At 35.8% G+C, this 21,598-nt stretch overlaps 1 protein-coding gene across 1 annotated transcript; it reads left to right on the forward strand.

The window, feature by feature from the left end:
- The first annotated feature begins 5,866 nt into the window (after nucleotides 1-5,866).
- On the forward strand, nucleotides 5,867-7,885 carry LOC114392428. The gene is made up of 3 exons (XM_028353561.1): nucleotides 5,867-6,629; nucleotides 6,925-7,110; nucleotides 7,223-7,885. Exons 1-3 carry the CDS (start codon nucleotides 6,129-6,131, stop codon nucleotides 7,505-7,507), a joined length of 972 nt encoding a protein of 323 aa, XP_028209362.1. The 5' UTR covers nucleotides 5,867-6,128; the 3' UTR covers nucleotides 7,508-7,885.
- Nucleotides 7,886-21,598: the final 13,713 nt, after the last annotated feature.

Consider the following 21,598-nt stretch of genomic DNA (forward strand, 5'->3'; position numbering starts at 1 on the left):
GCTTGTTTCGTCAAATTTGAATAAGCTAGTTCATCCAAATTTGTTTCAGCTGGTTTAGCCCAATTCATTTCAGCTAGTTCAACAAAATTCATATCATCTAGTTTAACCAAATTTGGATTAGCTAGTTCAGCCAAATTTGGTTCAACTAGTTCATTCAAGTTCATTTCAAGTAGGATTGGTTTCCCCAGTTCAGTTGAACCCATCAAAGTTGATTGACCCAATCATGATAATTGAAACTATGAAAAGATATTCACGGAATTCAACTGAAACTACTAGACAAGCCAACATATAAGGAACTGTATCCTGAGTGGGTTGATAAGATGAAGCCTTTCCTAAGTAACTATATAATTGATGAGTCGTTATTTGATTGTGTTTGGACCTTAATTTTTATCTCATTTTATACTAATTTTTACTTTATTTTGTTTATCAAGCTCATGGATATATGTTAAGTGTGTACAATTGAGTAAGGAAGCCAATAAAGAAGCAAAAGCACCAAAAGAGTCAAGAAAATGGGATTCAGAATCTTCACTAAGCATAGACCGTGCTGGACCTACAAGTCATGCTGAAATAGCATGACCCATGCTAAATTCTCCACATTTGCTCAAATCAGTGTCAAGAGTTTGAGCATGACCGAGCTGACCCAACACAGCCCGTGTTGGATTTCACGTTGCAGCTTGTTTTAAACTTTATAAATAAGAAGTATAGGTGGTCTTTTAGGTTATGCTATATTTTATTTATGAGCAACAAGAGCTTTTGAGAGGAGACCTACACCGGGAACAATTGGGGTTTGAATCTGTAAGGGTTTTCGATCTCTTTTATTTCTAATGCAATATGGTATGTTGTTTAGCTATTATGTGGCCATGATTGGCTAAACCCCTTAGAACTCATATTATGATATAGTTGTGCCCATGTACTCTAATTTCTCTTTTTAATAAATTTCTTTGAGGTTATTCAATTGATTGTATCTTTTTATTGCTTTCACTTCTATATTGGAATTAATCACTCTAATTATTAGTTAATTGTATGTTAATGACCATCTTCTTGTAATTAACTGACCTATAGAATGATATAGGGTTGATAAAACTTATATGACAAAACCGGTGGCATGAATCCCCATTTTACAAGCCTTTATGTTATCCATCATTAAATCCCAAATGACCAATGCAAGATTGATTTAAAAGGAAGAGTATTTTTATGCCTTGACCATAGGCCGATAACTAAAATAATGTGAAATCATAATCTGAGCGCTTCTCTTCATACATATCTCTACTTGAAACTGTTGCATGTCTTTAGTTTTATTTTATTAAGCGTAAGCACAAACAATCCCCAACTCAACATAAAAATCTAAAATTATTTAGTTTATGCGATTTAGATTATTTGGGAGCACAACTAGTCTCTAAGGTACGACATTCAGAATTTGGAGTCCATTGTTGCTACTACATAAGGTACACTTGCCCTTAACGAGTACATATTTTATGCATCAATAATTCTAAATTTCACAATCATCTCTAGCAAAGACAATAAGTCTATAATTGAACATGTTGGTCAATTCATTGTTCAATGTGGGGAGGCTAGCCATAATGAATATTATAAATTGCAGTTGTTTTTGTTATCTTTAATAGGAGCTGTATTTACATGGTATTCCTCCTTTCCACCTCGTTCAATTCAAAATTGGACAAACATGGAAATGTGCTTCCATAACAGGTTTTATAGAACCCAAATTGAAGTTATGGTAGCTAACTTGAAGAATTTGAAACAACAAAAGGATTAGACGACTACTGGCTTCATAGAAAGATTTAGAAAGTTGACTAGCAAATGTTTTGTACAACTTCCAATATATGAATACATTTCTATAGTTGTTGGTAACCTGCACCCCCAAATGAGAGAAATGTTGCTTGCACATCAACATTCTTACTTAGTCTCTTTGCAACCAAAGCTTCCATGATTGAACATTTTGTTATTGAGATGCAATGGAGATCTCACTAAGAAATAAATCCATATGTAGTCTTTATTGAAGATTATGAGTCTGGATAAGCATATAATTATCATAGTGATTAGGCAACTTGTATCATGGCAGCCTAGTTTCTTATGGAATTGTTGTCAAAAAAGTGTTGATGGATTAGAGCGTCTTGGATCAACTTAAGTTGGGGAACATGTAGTAATGTTATCTTAAACATTGTGAGTCTACTTTTTGCAAACCTAGTCAAGTTGAAGTTGGGGGTATATAGCACTGTTATTAAAGCACTGTAAGTCTACTTTCTGCAAACCTAGTCAACTTGAAGTTGGGGAGCATATAGCAAAGTTATTAAGTCTACTTTTTGCAAACCTAGTAGTTCTAGAAGATCCAAGTTTCCACATGCAGCAAAACCATGTTAGTCGAGAATCATAGGCATTAGTAGCTGAAAGAATGGTGGTCGCATGATTCGATTAACACAATGCATCTTCCAGCTTCCTATTTATGTTGTTAGCTAAAAGATGCATGGGGCATTTGTTAACACCCAAACATTGTTGCAAGCGATGAAATTTAGTTGTTGAGGATTCAGTAGAGTTGTTGTCAGCTGATGTGGAATTTGACTTACTTTTATGCTAGCTAAATTAGGAAAAGGTTGATCCGGTTGAATGTGGAATTGATGATTTTTCAATATTGATCAAACAAGAAGGTTTGCTGAACATGAATAAGGTCAATATGAATACCTACGATGTTAGCCAAATTGGCAGAATTCGACTAATTTTAGCTTAATGAGTAGAAGGTCAATTAGGCTATGTTCAATATTAGTCAAATGGGACAGATAACTTTAGTGTTAGTTAAATATGAATAAGGTCAATTCAGCTACCTACAATGTTATCCAAAATGTTAGCGAATGGAAAATTTCGACTAACTTTAAGCATCCAAAAATTGGTTGAATTAAGTCATATTTAATTTAATAAAGATAGGATGATATTTTTCCATAATTTTTTTATATTCAAATGGCATGTAGTGGTTAAGACTGATCAATGATAGTGCTCCCTAAAAAATAGGAAGCAATTTCCATCTTCTTCAAAATTTTGAAATAACTTATTAGTTGGCTTGTGGAAAGAACATAATGTGCCTAGATTTTAGGAGCAGTTACTAGAAGATAAATTTGTCTCATAATTAGTTAGCCAAATTGTTAGTCGAATTCAACTGCTACTACCCAGATTCAACTACTAGAATTAGTCGAATGACTCCCAAACCTGGTTGTATGACTCCCAAACCACATTCTAGGAAGTTGTCAAGTAGAAAAATTTAGTTCATTAGAGGGTTTGGGTTTATAGCCTATAAATAGGCCTTGCACTTATTTATAGAAAAATCAATTAATTTGAAGAAGCCTATTTTATCATGCATTTTATCTTTCTGCCTTTTATCTTTTTGCATTACAACTTTTCTTTACTGTTTTCATTTATAGCCCTTCGTTTAAGGATTTCCATTTTTATTTTCATGCAAATCTTCTCCTTCATTTTCTTTATTCTTCTTTGTTCATTTACAGTGAGCACTCTTGGAGAAACTTACAAACCCATAGCCAAGGAGCAGATACTCCTTCTATATACTAGCATAAACCATTTGATCATTATTTGGAATCATGCGTGTTAAGCAAGGCTGGCCAAAACATATTACGACTAACTTTATATTTTTTACGCAACAATATATAGGAAGAGAATAATTTTTATGTCATTATAATTCAAATATTTTTATGTTTTATAGTAGGTATATTGTATTTATTTACTGTCACGTCATGTCCAATTTTCTATACATTTCTAATTTCGTTAAATATTGGATGAAATCATGATGGAAGAATCTAATTGTAAGTGAAACAAACTAGAAATGACCTAATTAGAGAATGAGATCTATGGCCTCTGTACCGAGAAGCGAGATCTAAATTTGGATAGAGGTTGGATTTGAAGAAGCAAGATACGTTTGACAGAGGTTGAGTTTGGATCTAAAGCGAGATCTGTGTTTGGATCTGAAGACGTTTGGTTTGGTGTTCTGTTTTATTCGTTCTTGATTTTTTATGATAATAGTGAAGACATATATGATTTATGGGTGTTTGATTTCGATTTTCAATTGGGCACTGGCGAGGAGAGTGTGATATGTCGAGGGTAGACCTAGCCTGAGCCAGGTGGCACAATGCTTGGGTCAGGTGTGGGTTTGGTTTAAGTTGACGATCCTTGTTGTAGATTTGGGTTCTAGATTGAGTTGTTTGGTTGCGGATGTTGTGTGTGATGAAGAACAAGGAAAGGGTTAGGATTAAGATGCCCAACTCCAACATAGCCTTCATCACAATTTTTGTTTTTAATAAATTTAATATTAACTTAATTAACCTACTAATCTTAATTATTAACTACTTACCTTCTAATAAATATGTCGTCTAATAGATTAATTGATTAACCTTCATATTCTAACGGTAAAGCAAGTGACAAAAGTATCAAAAACGACCAATTTTCAAAACTAGGGAACTTAATTTTACCATTAAAATTTAGGACAATGAAAATCATAAATTTATAAAATTAGGAAGATCAAAATTACAATTTATTCTAAAAACTTATTAAGAAACCAAATTCACATAATCAAAATGCCTCATAAATTATACATGTAATTAAGCTTCTTTTATGTATTGAATCCAAAACCTAATATAGACCCACGACTCATGAAACTTGGTAATTAATTCCTAGAATCTTCACAAAAATTATTTCCTTGTCACATACTCACATTTATTTTCAAAATTTATATTGGACCCTAATTCTCATACATTCAATACAACAACATATATATCTTATGGGAAATTATTAATATTATATACATAAAGGACGCCATCCTTGTCAATTAATTACATATAACTCACTCTATTGTTTTGATTGGCCTGTGTTAGTTAACTTTAGTGTCAAAGTATCTTAGAAGGTTCATAAATCAAATCACATCTCTAACTATTGCTGCCATTTATGGGAGGAGATAATTAAACACATCCCTACTTACATCATATTTTCAAAACATAGAGGGAACAAGTAGCAGTAAAGCAAGACAGGAAGGTGGATGAAAAGCTTCCAACTCTCCTAGCAATTATCCATCGCATTTAAGAATGAGTCTTGCTTGCTACCGATATATATATATATATATATATATATATATATATATATATATATATATATATATATATATATATATATATATATATATATATATATATATACTAGCTTAATACCGCATTTTATATGGAACAAAATGGTAAGCAATTTGTGTATTATATAAGTATTTTAAACTTAAACAAAATTCTAAAGACTATAAATTTGAAAAACATTTTAAATCATAATTAAGAAAATATGAATATTGATTTATGTAAAATTAAAAAAATATATATTAAAATAGAAAAATTAAAAATTTATAATTAATTTAGAAGAATGAAAATTCATTATATAAAAGAAAGAAAGCTATAGAAATAATACATATGTAACTACTTAATTGAACAAACAAAGTTATTTTCAAGATAAAATGTTTTGATTTAATTTGTGAAAGTGGAATGACTAAGATTTGGGTGAGAGAAAAAACTTTAATTTATGTAAAATAAATAAAATATTCGAAAATAAAAATAGTTGAGATGTTAGGACGTAGCGTAGGAGGAAAGAAATTGAAAATTATTATGGGAGATAAGCTTCTAAGATTAAAAAAAATTAATAATTCAAATTTTACAAAAATTATAAAAAAAAAACTATGTTTATGTAATAAGACAAATTAAAGAATATTTTGAAATGGTATAAATTACGTATCACTGACATACATATGATATTATTAATTTGACATGGTATATATATATTAATTAAACAAGTGGAAATGCATAGCATCTGACAAAGTCCAGCTTCCTCTGCTATTAATTAGGTGCCACGAGGAAAAGCTTGGTAAAGAGTAAAGAAAGAGAGAAAAAAATCACCAGTAATGGCCCTATCTGCCCCAACAAGTACGCTATGAAGATTCTGCATACACCCTTCAGGGTAACATGACACGAACCACTCTTCGTCCTCACTCTTCTTCACTACTACTCCACTCTCTTATTCTTTCTCTTTCTCTCTTCTCTCACTGAACCCAAAACCCAAACCCAAACCCACCAATTCAGATCACAATGAAGCCCAACGACAACATGGCAATGCTGGCCAAGACCGACTCCGAGGTTAGCAGCCTCACGCAGTCCTCGCCGACGCGATCCCCGCGACGGGCAGTGTACTATGTGCAGAGCCCGTCGCGAGACTCATCGCACGACGGGGAGAAGACTACGAACTCGTTTCACTCGAGTCCGCTGCAGAGCCCATTGGGCTCCCCGCCCCACTCCCACTCCAACTCCTCCTTGGGCCATCACTCGCGCGAGTCCGCCTCCACGCGCTTCTCTGGCTCGCGCAAGAGCAGCTCCTCGGGCAACAACCGCAAGGGCCCGTGGCGGCCCTGGAAGGACCAGTTCCATGCCATCGAGGAGGAGGGCCTCATCGATGCTCACGACAATGCCCGTGGCTTCCCTCGTTGCTGCTATTTCCCAGCATTTGTCATCGGCTTCGTCCTCCTCTTCTCCGCATTCTCCCTCATTCTCTGGGGTGCTAGTCGCCCCCAAAAGCCCGCCATTTCTCTCAAGGTTCTTCTTTTATTATTTGTCAATTTTTTTTATCCACAATAATCAAAACACAAATAAGTTATTAGAAAGTTTATAACTCCTTATGCATATTACTCAACCCAAAATTGAGTTAGACCCTATTGATCTACTTTTAACTTGTGTCATCATTGTATAGGTGGAAAGTATCTCCTGGCATGTTTTATCTTATTAAAGCATGATCTCGAAACCTTACGAACGACGTGTTGGTTCACTTTTAAATTTATTTAATTATTATAATTCTTGCTAATTTACTGATTTCATGATCTTAATTTGGCAGAGTATAACCTTTGATCAATTCGTGATACAAGCCGGAGCGGACATGTCAGGAGTTGCCACAAGTTTGGTGTCCATGAATTCATCTGTGAAAATGACGTTTCGTAACACCGCTACATTTTTCGGGGTCCATGTGACCTCAACTCCCGTGGATCTCAATTATTATCAACTTACTCTAGCCACTGGAACTGTAAGTTAATCATAAATATTCTCTCAATCAATCAATTAATATCATTATATGTTGTAAATGTTGTATTATTATAATTATACATAACGTGGGATTTAATTTGATTAATTCGCAGATGCCAAAGTTTTATCAATCTAGGAAGAGCCAAAGATCTGTTAGAGTGATGGTGATTGGGAGTCATATACCACTGTACGGAGGAGGAGCAAACCTGAACAGTGTGAACGGTAAACCGGTTGAACCGGTGCCACTGACGTTGAGCGTGATGGTGCGGTCTAGGGCTTATGTTTTGGGCAAATTGGTGAAGCCAAAGTTCTACAAGAAAATAGAGTGTTCCATCGTTATGGATCCGAAGAAGATGGGCAAGGCCATTTCACTGGTCAAGAAATGCACTTACCAGTAAAGTCAGCTACATGATTATTATTAATTAATGAAATCAAACAATAAGGTAAATTTAAGGGTATGGTTGCATTACACGAAATTTCCATGAAACAGCCGAAAGGGTAGTTTGGATCTAGTCGGTGGCTCAATTCCCAGCTCAAGATAAAATTATTATTTTTAATTTTTAATATTTTTCTTACTATCTCAGTTTCTCTTTCCTTTTTTTCCTATCTAATGTATCCCGGAGTACGTAGTTGCGGTAGTCAAGACAAGAAATAAAATATTGAATTTGGGAATTGTATTGTATCCCAACCCAAAGAGAGAGTAGATTGTTGGGTCAAATAATAGAATACAATATGCTTTATTGTTTTACTATCTATATAAAATTCATTTGATGTTATTCATGGTTTAAAGAATGCTGTATATATGTTTCACACGTTACTTAGTTCACATGTAAACTTTAGGTAAGCGGGAAAAAAACTTGTAATAGTTGAAGATTCTGAGGTTGTCTTTGATTTGTTTTTAAAGTAAAAGACAAAAGCTTGGATAGTATAAAAAATATTATATTTGATTTGATTTTAAAAGTGATTAAAGAACAGTGTAAAAGGTGTCCAATGTAATGTATCTAGACTTATATAATAACCATTCAGCAGCCACCACATGCCACTTTAATGTGCAGTTTGAGCCTTCTGCTTCTTCTTTTTTTTTACCAAATCACCCTCCATTTTTTCTCTCCCTTGCCCCCTCTGCATAGCACATACATACTACTAGTATTTTTAAGGCCTAATTATGTTTTTAGTCTTTTAAATTAGATTTTTTTGTTTTTAATTTAAATTTATTATTTTATTCATTAAATTTTATATATATATATATATATATATATGTGTGTGTGTGTTTAGTCTCTCTATCTACAGATAAGTCATTAACTTGCACCAAACGGGGAATATTAGATTCACAATTTGTGTCGACTCTTGACTACTACAAATTGTGAAAAAAAAAAAAAGAATTTAACACTTATACACTTACGGTATAATCCAATCATATATCATCTTTTGAATTGTTTTAAAATAATTATTTTAAAATTCAACAAACTTATTATATACGATAAGTTATAATTGGATGACTTTTTAAAACTTTTTACACTAATAATTCATAATCATTTTTTCTCAAAAAAAATAAACGCCATAATCATTTTCACGCATGTTAGATCTAAATAACTAATTGAGTAAATAAATAAAAATATTCATGAGTATAACTCTTGTTAGAAAGAGCAATAACAAAATTAGTAGAGTTATTTAAAACAACAAATTGAGTGTCAATCAAATTAACACAAGACAAAAAGAAAAATAACATAGATTCAGGAGTTATCCTTTTGATAAACAACAATTTCAAGAATTCAGCAGGCAACACCGATTTATCGTATAAGTAAAACTTTGGTCTCAAGGTTTCCCTCTAGATACAAGATTGAACTAAAATATCAACTTCAGTAAGGTGCAATAATTCATTGATTAAAAGGGTAGCTAGTGAGTGAGTAAGGGTGAGACTCGCCCGAGAACGTGTTTGGCAAGAAGCGTTCACGATTCTTAGGATTCTCATTCATGAGCAGCCTCCAATTGTTGTAAATCCATTCAGTGTAGAGAGTTGTTGTAAATCCATTCAGTGTAGAGAGACAAAAGTGATATAGGACTATACAAGGAGGAAGAGTTTGGCTTGAGTGGGCTCAACATGGATGGACCAATCACTAGAGCAAGGAGTAAGAGATTGCAAAAAGAGTTTGGCGAGAGACTAAATTCTATCGTGGAGAAAAGAAAAGAATGAGCAAAGCTCATTTATTTTAGCCAACTTTTAGAATAAGTTTTGTTTTTGTTTTTAATTATATTTTTAAGTCTATTTTTGGACTTGTAACGGGTCGCTACCTTTTCTGCTATTATTTTTAAGTCTTCTAATTATTAAATTTAGTTATCAAGCCTTGGGCCTAAGGTAGGATTGTTAGTAGGAGTTATAAATATACTCTTTAAAACAAGGTTGATAATTTGTATGAAATTGACACAATTAAGAGATTGTTTCTCTCAATTTTTGTGTGAAACCTTGAGTTCTTATAAAAAAATTATTTGTACCGAATCATTCTCAACTTATCAATCTCCCAAGATTATGGTGTTGTTTTTTTCATATCTCCTGGGTCCGTGTTTTACTTTTATTTTTTTCAATTTCATAGAGCCCCAAATTGATTCCTCAGTTGTGAAATTAAAAATTGAATCCGTAAATCAGGGTTTCATTAGGATGAATGACTAATAATCCTCTTTTGTCCGTCACTAATCGCTTAAGTAAAGAAGAAATAAAAAATAATTTCCAAAATCTAGAGACTAAAAAAATAAATTTAAATTTGGAGAACAAAGTAATAGTGATCTAATTTGATAAACTAAAAAATAGTTAAAGCTAGTTTTAATAATAGGCCGGTAATTGACTTGAGGAAAATATTAGATCACGATCTATTGATTTGAAGCATATATTTTTAATATTATATAATATATAATGTGATGAATTAATATTTTATTTTTTGGGGATATGTAATGAATTAATATTAAATTATAAATAAATAAATTTTTAAATAATCATATAATGATTATATTATATATCCTATAAAAAATAATTATAATAAATATCCAAGTAATGATTTATTCGAAAATTTTAAATATGAACTTTCATTTAGAAAAGTTAGATTAAAAAATTGTTTTGAGAAAGAAAACAAAAACAGGTTCTTCAAGTGTCCCAGAATAATATATGTACTACGATGTCTCATAATTTATTTTAAATGTACCACAAGTGTCTTAAAATAATGTTACGAACTTTTGAATACTGGCAGTTTAGGAATGAAGAAACTTATAGAGGGGGTAATGAAATAAATAAGTTAAGCGATATTTTTCAGATTATTTAAAAAAAATGTTTGTACATTATACATGCTTATTTTTATATAATTAAAATTTGTAATAAATAAATATTTTTAAATGAGGAGAAAGGACTACATTGTTTTGATTTTTAAAATTAAAGGATGAATTAAACTTTTTAATAATAAAGGGATCAAGTTAAATTAATTAAATAAATAAAGGGATCAAATTATTAATTTATCCAGTAAATTAGTAATTATAAATAATTTTTAAAATAAGAAAATGATAATAAAATTAAATAATAGAAAATATTAGTTTGGTAGTGAATCTTCATTTGATTAAAGAAAATTTAACTAAATTAAAGACTTCGAAAAGTAAACATAATTGGTTCTCTACTAATTCTTTGATCACCTAATTTTTATAACTGAATGGACTGATAAGTTATACTTGACTAGTTCATTGATTTTCTAATTGAACTAGACTTTAAAGTTATATTTTTTAATATTAATCAATAACTTGTAATTATTATGCAACAACTTAAAATGTAAAATTTAAAATAAATTTAAAGTTATAAAAAATTACAAATATAATTATCGTCAAAGTAATTAAAAGGCCACTAAAAAAAGTCTAATTGAATTGATTGAATGAGATATATAAATATTATAATTATATGATATCGAATTAAATTTTTAAAAAAATATATCATTGCATGAAATGCATACCTGTGCTACCCTGCACTTGGTACAGTGTTACGTACATAGATCTTTTTTGGGCCACATAGTTATGTGCCCCATCTTTCACATGGACTGATTCAAGATTGCTGCAAACCAAATCAATATGAACAGATTATTTGCCTGTTGCTTTATTATGGCTACCCATACTATGTTTCTTCCAGCTAAAAGATGTTTTTTTTTCTATTAACTCAACCGAGGGTTGATTCATCCGCACAAGTACACACATCATTGCTTTTATCGCTCCTTGAATCTTGCGTGTTTTTTTTTAAAACCTTGACTTTCTTTGTACGTGATTGGATTGTAATTTAAATTTTTTTTCTTAATTCAGAGATTATGAGTATCTTTTAATTCATTAAATAAAAAATTAATCTCTTTCATGATGTATGACGATTATTATTCTAAGAAAATTTTAAAGAAAGTAGAAATCGATCACGGATTCTCCTACTAAATAGATTATTTTCACTTATATGAACTTAGGAGAACTTTACAACATTACATCAACCTTTTGGATTATTACAATTTAAAATTCTAAATTATGATTTGGATAGTGTAAGTTTTATAAATAACATTTAAGTCTTTCTGGTTGTGTGAGAAATTTAAGTAATTTGGACAATGTATTTTAAGTTTAAACTTTATGTTATTGTAAAAAAAATTATAGGTAAAACAATGATTGAGTTATACATAAGTGATCAAAATTATTTATTGATTTTATAAATCATTAATTTTTGTCAAAAAAAAATTGATTTACTTACTTTTAGAAAGATTTCTCAATCACATTTTTATTATTTATAAGTATTGAAGTAGAGATTTCATTTAAAAAATTTAAACCTATTTATAAACTTTAATATATTAAATCTTCAAAAATAAAACTAATATATTAATATAAATTTTGTAATCTATGGGTGTTCCTTAACTCATTGAATCATAGAATAATTATGTTCGATTGTGGTTAACTTAAAAGAATTTTTCACAAGATGAAAATAAAATACAAATTTTCTCAAAGTAACAAAAATTTAAATTATTATGAGTTTCATTTTCAGTTGAGTAATCAACTATTAGGTATAAGGGAGGGGGAGAGAGAAACGTGAGAGCTTATTCCTTCTTTGAGGGAAGGCACCTCCTAACAAACTGGTTACGGAAATGTATTTTCTGTTCCTTTATTGCATGATATAGCTAAGTATTTATACACTGTATGTAGTACACGTTCAACGGCTATAACCGTGATAACGGCTCTAACAAACTAACAGCTCACCTATTATGCACGTGCTCATGAATACTTAATTATTCACGTGTGTACAGGTTACTAACTTCACGTGTGTTAGGTTACGTATTCATCTAAGTAACGGGGCCTGGTGCCTCTTCTCGTGGGTCTGGTGGGAGGGTTCTCGGGTTCCGTCAGAGTGTTATCAATTCCCTCGTCTCCAAAAACCACCTTGTCCTCAAGGTGGTAGGTAGTACGAACATGGTGCCATGGTTCCCAAGTCGTATCTTCAGGAGGCTGTCCTTTCCATTGAATGAGAACCAGTGAAGTAGGCGGGGAAGTGGATGTATCGAGCTTGGTATCTAGAATGCATAGAGGTTGCGGCACGGGTTTCTGACCAATGACGGGAAGGGGCCATGGGTCCGAAGAAGGTGGCGGAGGTCCGTGATGGGCGCGTAGCAAGGAATAGTGGAAGACGGGGTGGATACGTGATTCTTCCGGTAACTGAAGACGATAGGCAACCTCACCAACCCGTGCGGTGATCTTGAAAGGCCCGAAAAAACGTTTGGATAATTTCGAGTGTTGTGACCCCGTGACGGAACGTTGTCGGAAAGGCTTGAGTTTCACGTATACCCACTGCCCAACGGCGAAGGTTATATCCTCCCGTTTTGCATCTGCGTAATGTTTCATTGTTTCTTATGCTTTTCGTAGACGGTGCTGTAGCTTTGTGTGAAGCTGCTGACGAGAAGAGATGAGAGACTCGACAGCCTCGTTGTTGGTCATTCCAGGGATGTAATGGGGAACTGATGGAGGTGCTTTGCCGTACACGACCTCGAAAGGTGTTAGTTTCGAACTGGAATGCAGAGATGTATTGTATGACCATTCTGCTAAAGACAAAAATCGAAACCAGCTTGAAGGTTGTGAATGGGTGAAGGCACACAGGTATTGTTCCAAGACCCTATTCATGACTTCAGTCTGGCCGTCGGATTCCGGGTGGTACGCCGTGCTCATGCGGAGGCGGGTGCCACTGAGGCGGAATAACTCTCGCCAAAAGGAGCTAAGGAAGATTGGGTCGCGGTCGGAGACGATGCTCGTCGGAAAAGCCGTGGTGCTTGCAGACGAGATCAAGGAAGAGGGACGCCACCTTGAAGGCTGAGAAGTTGGTGGGTAGGGCTCCGAAATGTGCTGCCTTCGAGTATCTATCCACAATGACCAAGATAACCGTGAATCCATGCGATGATGGCAGATGGGTGATGAAATCCATTGACAGGTCCTCCCAGACCCCTGCCGGTATCGGTAATGGTTGCAAGAGCCCTGCCGGACGTTTGGTGCTAGTCTTAGTTTGTTGGCATACCTTGCATTCGCGTATAAATTGCTTGACATCGTGGCACAACCCGGTCCAAAAGAAGCTTGTTTCCAAACGATGTGTGGTCTTGGTAACACCTAGATGGCCTCCTAGCGGGGTTGAGTGGTGTTCCAGTAGAAGGGAAGGGATGCTAGGGTTGTCCCTGTTCAACCAAATGCGTCCGTTGAATAATATCAAGTCCCGGTGAATGCGAAATCCAGGGTGATCAGAAGGGTTGGAACGAACCCGAGAGAGGAGTTGTTGGAACTCCGGATTATCATGCAAGGTTCTTCTAATGTCATCCATGAAGTCAAGGTGGGGTACGGACAGAAGAAGCATTTGGCCGGAATCTGGTGGTATACGCGATAAAGCGTCCGCGACGATATTAGTATTGCCTGCCTTGTACTGGATTGTGTAGTCAAACCCAAGCAACTTGGATAGGTAGTAGTGTTGCTCGGGGGTTTGTATGACCTGGGTCATGAGCTCCTTCAAGCTCTTATGATCTGTCATGATTGTGAAGGGCCTCCCCAGAAGGTATTGCCGCCACTTTCGGACCGCGGCAACTATGGCGTGTAGTTCCCTTATGTAAGTAGAAGCAAGGAGCAGACGAGGGTTAAATAGCTTACTGAAAAAAGCTATTGGACGGCCTTGTTGCAGAAGCACCGCGCCCATGGCAGTAGCCGACGCGTCGGACTCCACCACGAAAGGTTCTGCGAAGTTGGGAAGGGCCAGTACTGGGGCACTTGTCATAGCCCTTTTGAGCTGATCAAAGGCGGTTTGTGCGGTTAAGGACCATTCGAACGCGTCCTTGCAGAGTAACGTGGTAAGTGGAGCCGCGATAGAGGCGTAATGCTGAATGAACTTCCTGTAAAACCCCGTTAAACCGAGGAATGCACGAAGATCCTTGGCAGATAAAGGTGTGGGCCATTGGGTCATAGCTTGCACCTTGGATGGTTCGGGTTCAACTCCGTTGCCGGAAACTAGGTGTCCCAAGTATTCAAGCTTCCTTTGGGCGAACAAGCACTTGTTTTGCTTCAGATAGAACTGGTCACGTAGCAAAGCCTTGAAGATGTCTTGTAAATGCTCGATATGGGCCTGTAGTGGGTCACTGTATACTAAAATGTCGTCGAAGAAGACGGCTGCAAAACGCCGTAGGAACGGCTGAAGGAGGCCATTCATGGCAGCTTGAAATGTCGAAGGGGCATTACTAAGCCCAAAGGGCATAACCAGGTATTCATAGTGACCATGGTGGGTTTTGAACGCGGTTTTCTCGATGTCGGGCCCGTGCATGGAGATTTGATGGAATCCTTGCCGGAGATCCAATTTTGAGAACCAAGAAGCGCTTCCCAATTCATCTAACAGTTCGTCGATAGTTGGGATAGGAAATCGATCACGAACCGTGGTTGTGTTAAGGGCCCGATAGTCTACACATAAACGCCATGTTCCATCTTTCTTTTTCACGAGGAGAACGGGTGATGAATACGGGCTCGTACTGGGGCGGATCAATCCTGAGGAAAGGAGCTCAGAGACTTGCCTCTCGATCTCAGATTTTTGGTAATGCGGGTATCTGTAAGGTCTCACATTGATTGGAGAGGTTCCGGGAAGGAGGTTGATGTGGTGTGTAACTTGGCGTGGTGGAGGGAGGGTGGAGGGAGGTTGGAATAGTTTCTGGTATTGGTGGAGTAGAGTGTTAATTGCCGGAATTGGGTGGGAAAGAGATGATGGTGGAGGTTCAGTTGGGCTCGCGGTGAGTATGGATAAGTGAAAGAGTGCTGAGGTGGAGCCTATACGTACGAGTCTTTTGATTTGAGAGGCTGAGGCTGGTTCTGGTCCAGTTTCAACATCGGCGTGAAGCTCGATATCGTGGCCTGAATGAGTGAACTTCATGAGGGAGGTTGAGTAATCCGTGGTAATTGGGCCAAACTGTTTCAGCCATTCGATACCCAGGACTGCGTCTGCGCCGCTAATGGGAAGCAAGTGGAAGGTAATCTCGAAAGTATGACCCTGAAGAGATAGCTGGGTATTGGGGCATACCTGATTGCAGTCGAGGACCGAGCCATTTCCGACAAGGACTCGGAGAGGGAGGGTGGGCTTTGTAGGAAGGTGGAGGAACTGCGCCACGCGAGGTTGGAGGAAGTTATGCGTGCTTCCGCTGTCAATTAGGATGGTGAGACGTGCGTGGTTGACCGTCCCGTAGAGACGGAAGGTTTCCGGCGATGAAAGACCGGATAATGCATGGAGGCTGACATGAGAAGAGTGAGTTTCGGGGTCGTCGGAGACGGGCTCAGTTATATCGGAAGTGTCTACTGTATCGGGTTCAGTGAGGTCTGAGGCTGAGTTCTCAACAATGAACAACTGGATTTTGCCCTTGCAGCGGTGACCGGAATGCCATTTATCGTCACAGTTATAACAGAGACCCTTGTCTCTTCTGAATGCCATTTCTTCGGGAGTACGCTGCACAAATGGTTGTCTAGGTTTCGGAGATGGGTTGGAAGGGTTATTGGAAGGTGGAGGAGGGTTGAAAGGACGAGAAGAAGCTGAACGTCGATCTCGCAATTTATCTTCTTGAAGCTTTGCGAGAGCTGTTGCTTGCGGTAGTGAGATTGGTTGTAAGGCTAGCACCTCGCGTTTGATCTCCGGTGAGAGACCTGAGACGAAGCAGCTTAGTAAAAATGGCGGGGGAAGACCGATTACACGGTTAGCTAACCTTTCAAATTCAGTTAAGTAGTCGTTAATTGATCCTCGTTGCGACAGTTTGAAGAGAGCCCCTTTTGGATCTTCGTAGAAGGTAGGAGCGAACCTAGACTCCAATGCTTGCAGGAACCCTGTCCACGACGTGATAAAACCATTGCTGAACATCCACTGGTACCAGCTCAGGGCGGCGCCGTCGAGGTAGAACGAAGCCACCGTGATTCGTTCTTCTTCAGGCGTGTTTTGATAATCGAACATCTGCTGGATTTTGAATATCCATCCTAAAGGATCTCGTCCATCAAATCTTGGTATATCGTGCTTTATCGAGTGACGATGATTGAACGAGGGGTTGGAGTTTGGTTGGTTATGAGAGGTTTCGCGAAGACGAAGGTGATCCAGAATGGAATCAACCTTTCCGGCGAGGTCTGAGTATTTGTTTGAGAGAGAGGTTTGGCTACTGGTGAGTCGTGCGATTGCTTCCTCTAACCTGTCCGTAGTTGTCTTTCGGGTGGTATGATCCGCCATGGCAATGGCGTAACGGAGGTCGGACCAATGTTAGGTATAAGGGAGGGGGAGAGAGAAACGTGAGAGCTTATTCCTTCTTCGAGGGAAGGCACCTCCTAACAAACTGGTTACGGAAATGTATTTTCTGTTCCTTTATTGCATGATATAGCTAAGTATTTATACACTGTATGTAGTACACGTTCAACGGCTATAACCGTGATAACGGCTCTAACAAACTAACAAACTAACAGCTCACCTATTATGCACGTGCTCATGAATACTTGATTATTCACGTGTGTACAGGTTACTAACTTCACGTGTGTTAGGTTACGTATTCATCTAAGTAACGGGGCCTGGTGCCTCTTCTCGTGGGTCTGGTGGGAGGGTTCTCGGGTTCCGTCAGAGTGTTATCATCAACTGGGTTGTTCTTCCCGCACCTCATTAAACTCATCATGCACCTCCTATTAATTTAAAACAAAGCTAAAGCCAAAAAATACCCTCACCTCCACCTAATCCTCTCTTCTTCTTTCTCCATGAATCCTAATCCTACCACCACCACCATTGATCACCATCACCATTGAGCTACAATCAAGTTCTTGCCCCCTTCTTTGAGCAAGTACTTTTTTCCTTTGCAATTTGATATTTCTGAAATAGATTTGTTGTATTATGGATTGGCTAATCCATAGCATTTCTATGTCTTAATTTATTGGTTATGGATTCTTAAATCCATAAGTATTTTTTTGTTTTCTAGAATGGATTTTTGACATTCAACACGTATTTTGGATTTATTAATTCATAAGTATTATATAAGGGAGAGAGTTTACAGACTCACTAACCTTGAACTAGAAATTGATTATTCTGAATTAATTAATATAGAATAATCAATTTTTAGTTTTGGATTAGTCAATCTGAAAGTCATTTGATTCTAAAATCTCTTTCTTTTTGGATGGCACTTCTCATGAATCACGTTCCTGGTGGCTCTTGGAAGACTAAATGCCCACAGCTTGATTACCACACAGTACCGAGGTTAAGGTTGAAAATCATCACAGTTGCTGCATACTACGAACCAAGACTTCTTGATTTCTTCCCAACTTTGGTATCCACCACCTTTGTTCCTAACATATCCTCCTAACTTGTCATTGTGGTAAATTTTAAATACAAACAAATCACTGGCCCATATCCTTCTTTTCCTTTTTTTTTTTTTTTGCATAACACAATACGCTTTCATTTTAATTATAGAGGTACCAGAGTTGAAGACATAGATTGAGATTTCAGGAGATCGTTTAGTGGTGAGAGAAGAAACTCTAAAAGAAGAAGTACAATTCCAGAATTTAAAATTAAAACTTTAAAAGGGGGTACGTAAGAAATTGTTGAGGTGCAGCAAGTAACTCCCACCAACTCCGCTTTTTAATTTCACTTTCGATCCAATGAACGTTAAGCTTGCCCGACTAGGTTTGGCCCGAGCCCAATTATGACACAAATTCATTACACTAACCCCTTAATTATTTAAAAAATATTACACTTGTGTTTTTTTAAAATGGAGATTACCATAAATGCTAAAAAAGTAGGAAAATTTTTTGTAATTTCACAAGACTTCAGGGATATAGTTAATGTAATTTACTCAAAGAAAAAAATTAAACAAAATTGATTACCTACAAACTCTTTGGTCCAATAACTTGCTATTATTATAAAATGAATATAATTTAAGTTTAAAATAAATGTTAAATTTATAAAAAAAATTACAAATATATTTTTCATTAAAGACTGATTGTGATCAAAATTACATGGAGAACACACATGTGCTACACTTAGTTCAGTGCTACAAATTGACGAACACCAAGAAATACTGATTATATCGTACACAGACTTACATGGCCCATCTTTCACTTGGACTTGTTCAACAGGGCTTCGAATTGGATCAATCTTTACAGATTAATTGAGGATTTTGCTTCGGGCACCAGCAAATTTGCTGGTACACCCAGCAAAATTTTGAAAATGTCCATTATACCCCTGTGTTATAAGTAGCACTTTCCTTCATTTTTCGTCCAAGCTTGTTTTCATTTGTCCTTCACCGTTGTTTGTTCCATTTGTTCCGTGAATTGATATCCATGAGAGTTTATCGTTCGTTCTTGTGGCCTCTTTGGTGATTGATCGGCAAGTGATGGTCGTGGCGATGGTTGGTTTGGTAGTTAACGGCGAAGGTAAGTTTTTCATTTTTTTTGCATTATACTTACGGATTGATAATTCATAAGTTAAATTAATTTTATGGATTGATAATTCATAAATTTAATTTAACTTACAGATTGAAAATCCGTATGTTTCATACGGATTAGTAATCCATAAGAAGCATACGGATTGACAATCTGTAAGCTTCATACAATTACCAATTCATAAGAAGTATATGGATTGCTAATCCGCATGCTTCTTACGGATTAGCAATCCTTAATTTTGTTTTTAATTTATATGTTTTTTAAAAAAAGTATTTAATTGTTTAATTAGAAAAAATTAGAATTGATAATTATAAAACTTTTAAATAGATATAATCAGAATATTCATTTGATAGTTATAGTTTGTATAGTAAGAAAGTGATATTTAGGGTTAAAAAATTTATAAAAATTTATTTTTTTCATTGTTAATTTACTTTAATGTATTATATTAATAAATGTAGTAAAAAAAATGCGAAAATTATATGATAGCATAATTATGGTATGGTTAGGAGTTTTTTGTTTGTCATTGAAATTTTTAAATGTTTTGTTAAGATGGACGAAGATCAGTGGATGTATGATAGTATAATGTCTGAAGAAGTTTATATGAATGACCAAAATGAAGACGAAGGTGGTGTGAATGAAAAACACGTTGATTGTTATGATGCGTTCAATACTTCTCAAGTATTAATATGATTAATTTTGGTTAAAGTAATTAAATGAATGTTCATTGAAGACTAAACTTGTATGGATTGCATTTCGTAGGTGTTTGCTACTTGTGATGATGTTCTGCAATGGGTTCGACCCGTTGCTTATGAAATTGGATTTGTGGCGGTAATTATGAGGTCAAACACAAATAATGATATTAGAGGAAGGACCTCATTTATTTTAATTGGTTGTGAAATGAGTGGTTAATATAGGCCAAGAAGAAGGATTTGGTAAGAACATGTACTGACAGTAGAAAATGTGGGTGTCTCTTTAAGCTGCGTGCAAAACTAGTTGTGGGAGGCGAAGGATGGATGGTGAATTTAATTTGTGTGAGTCACAACATGAATTGGCGAAGTCTTTAGTAGGACATCCATATGTTGGTCAACTGACTAAGGATGAGAAGATCATTGTTGCTGATATGACAAAGTCAATGGTGAAACCAAGAAATATTCTTCTAACGTTGAAGGAGCACAATGTCAATACTTATACAACAATCAAGCAAATATACAATGCAAGAAATACTTAGTGTTCTTCCATAAGAGGTAGTAATACTAAAATGTAACAACTAATGAAGCTTCTTGAACGAGATCAGTATATTCATTGGCATAGATTAAATGATGAAGATGTTGTGCATGACATATTTTGGAGTCATCCCGATGCAGTCAAATTAACCAATGCCTATAATTTGATATTTTTGATAGACATTACCTATGAAACAAACAGATACAGGCTACCGTTACTTGATATTGTTGGTGTGACACCAACAGGGATGACATTCTCTGTTGACTTTACCTATTTGGAGGGAGAACATGAGAATAATGTTGTTTGGGCTCTACAAAGGTTTCGAGGTCTTTTCCTCAATCATGATGCACTCTCTGGAGTTATTGTTATCGACAGAGATCTAGCATTGATGAATGCAGTGAAAACTATATTCCCTGAGGCTACGAATTTCTTGTGTCAGTTTCACATTGATAAGAATGTGAAGGCAAAGTGTAAAATCCTTGTTGGTCAAAAAAATGCATGGGATTATGTAATGGAAGCCTGGGGGAGTTTGGTGGATTGTTCTTCTGAGCAACAGTTCGATGAGTGCCTTAAGAAGTTTTAAATTGTTTGGTCACCATGGCCAATGTTTGTTGACTATGTTAACCAAACATGGGTGATTCCTCACAAAGAAAGATTTGTTAAAGCCTAGACAAATTAGGTGATACACTTAGAAAATACAACAACTAACAGGTATGAAAATTTTAAATTTATGTAGTTGTCAGGTTTTACGATTGAATGGATTAAAAAATAATGTTTCTTCTCTTGGTTGTGTATTTCATATGCAGGGTTGAGTCTGCTCATTTGTCCTTAAAGAAACTACTACAAAATAGTCTTGGAGACCTATGTAGTGTTTAGGAAGCCATGAACAACATGATCACGCTGCAACACACTGAAATTAAGGCATCTTTTGAGACAAGTACACATATGGTTGGACATGTTTTTAAAGTTACCTTATACAAGAGACTACTTGACATGGTATCAAGGTATGTTTTAAATCAGATTGTTGTTGAGTTTGAGCGTGTACATTATGCTGGCAAAAACCCTTCTCATTGTGAATGTGTGATGAGAACTACACACAGTCTTCCATGTGCATGTGAGCTATCCAAATATGTTGTTGGTACCATACCACTTGAGACAATCCATATGTTTTGGCGGAGGCTAAGTTTTTCAGATCAAGGGTTATCTGAGCCCCAAGTGAGCATAACCGAAGAGATGGAAACCATATCCAAGCAATTTGAAGAGCTTGATGTTTGTGGCAAAGTTACTTTGGAGAGTAAACTTCGAGAAATTGTTAACCC

Source organism: Glycine soja, chromosome 17 (assembly GCF_004193775.1).
Source record: "Glycine soja cultivar W05 chromosome 17, ASM419377v2, whole genome shotgun sequence".
NCBI lineage: Eukaryota > Viridiplantae > Streptophyta > Magnoliopsida > Fabales > Fabaceae > Glycine > Glycine soja.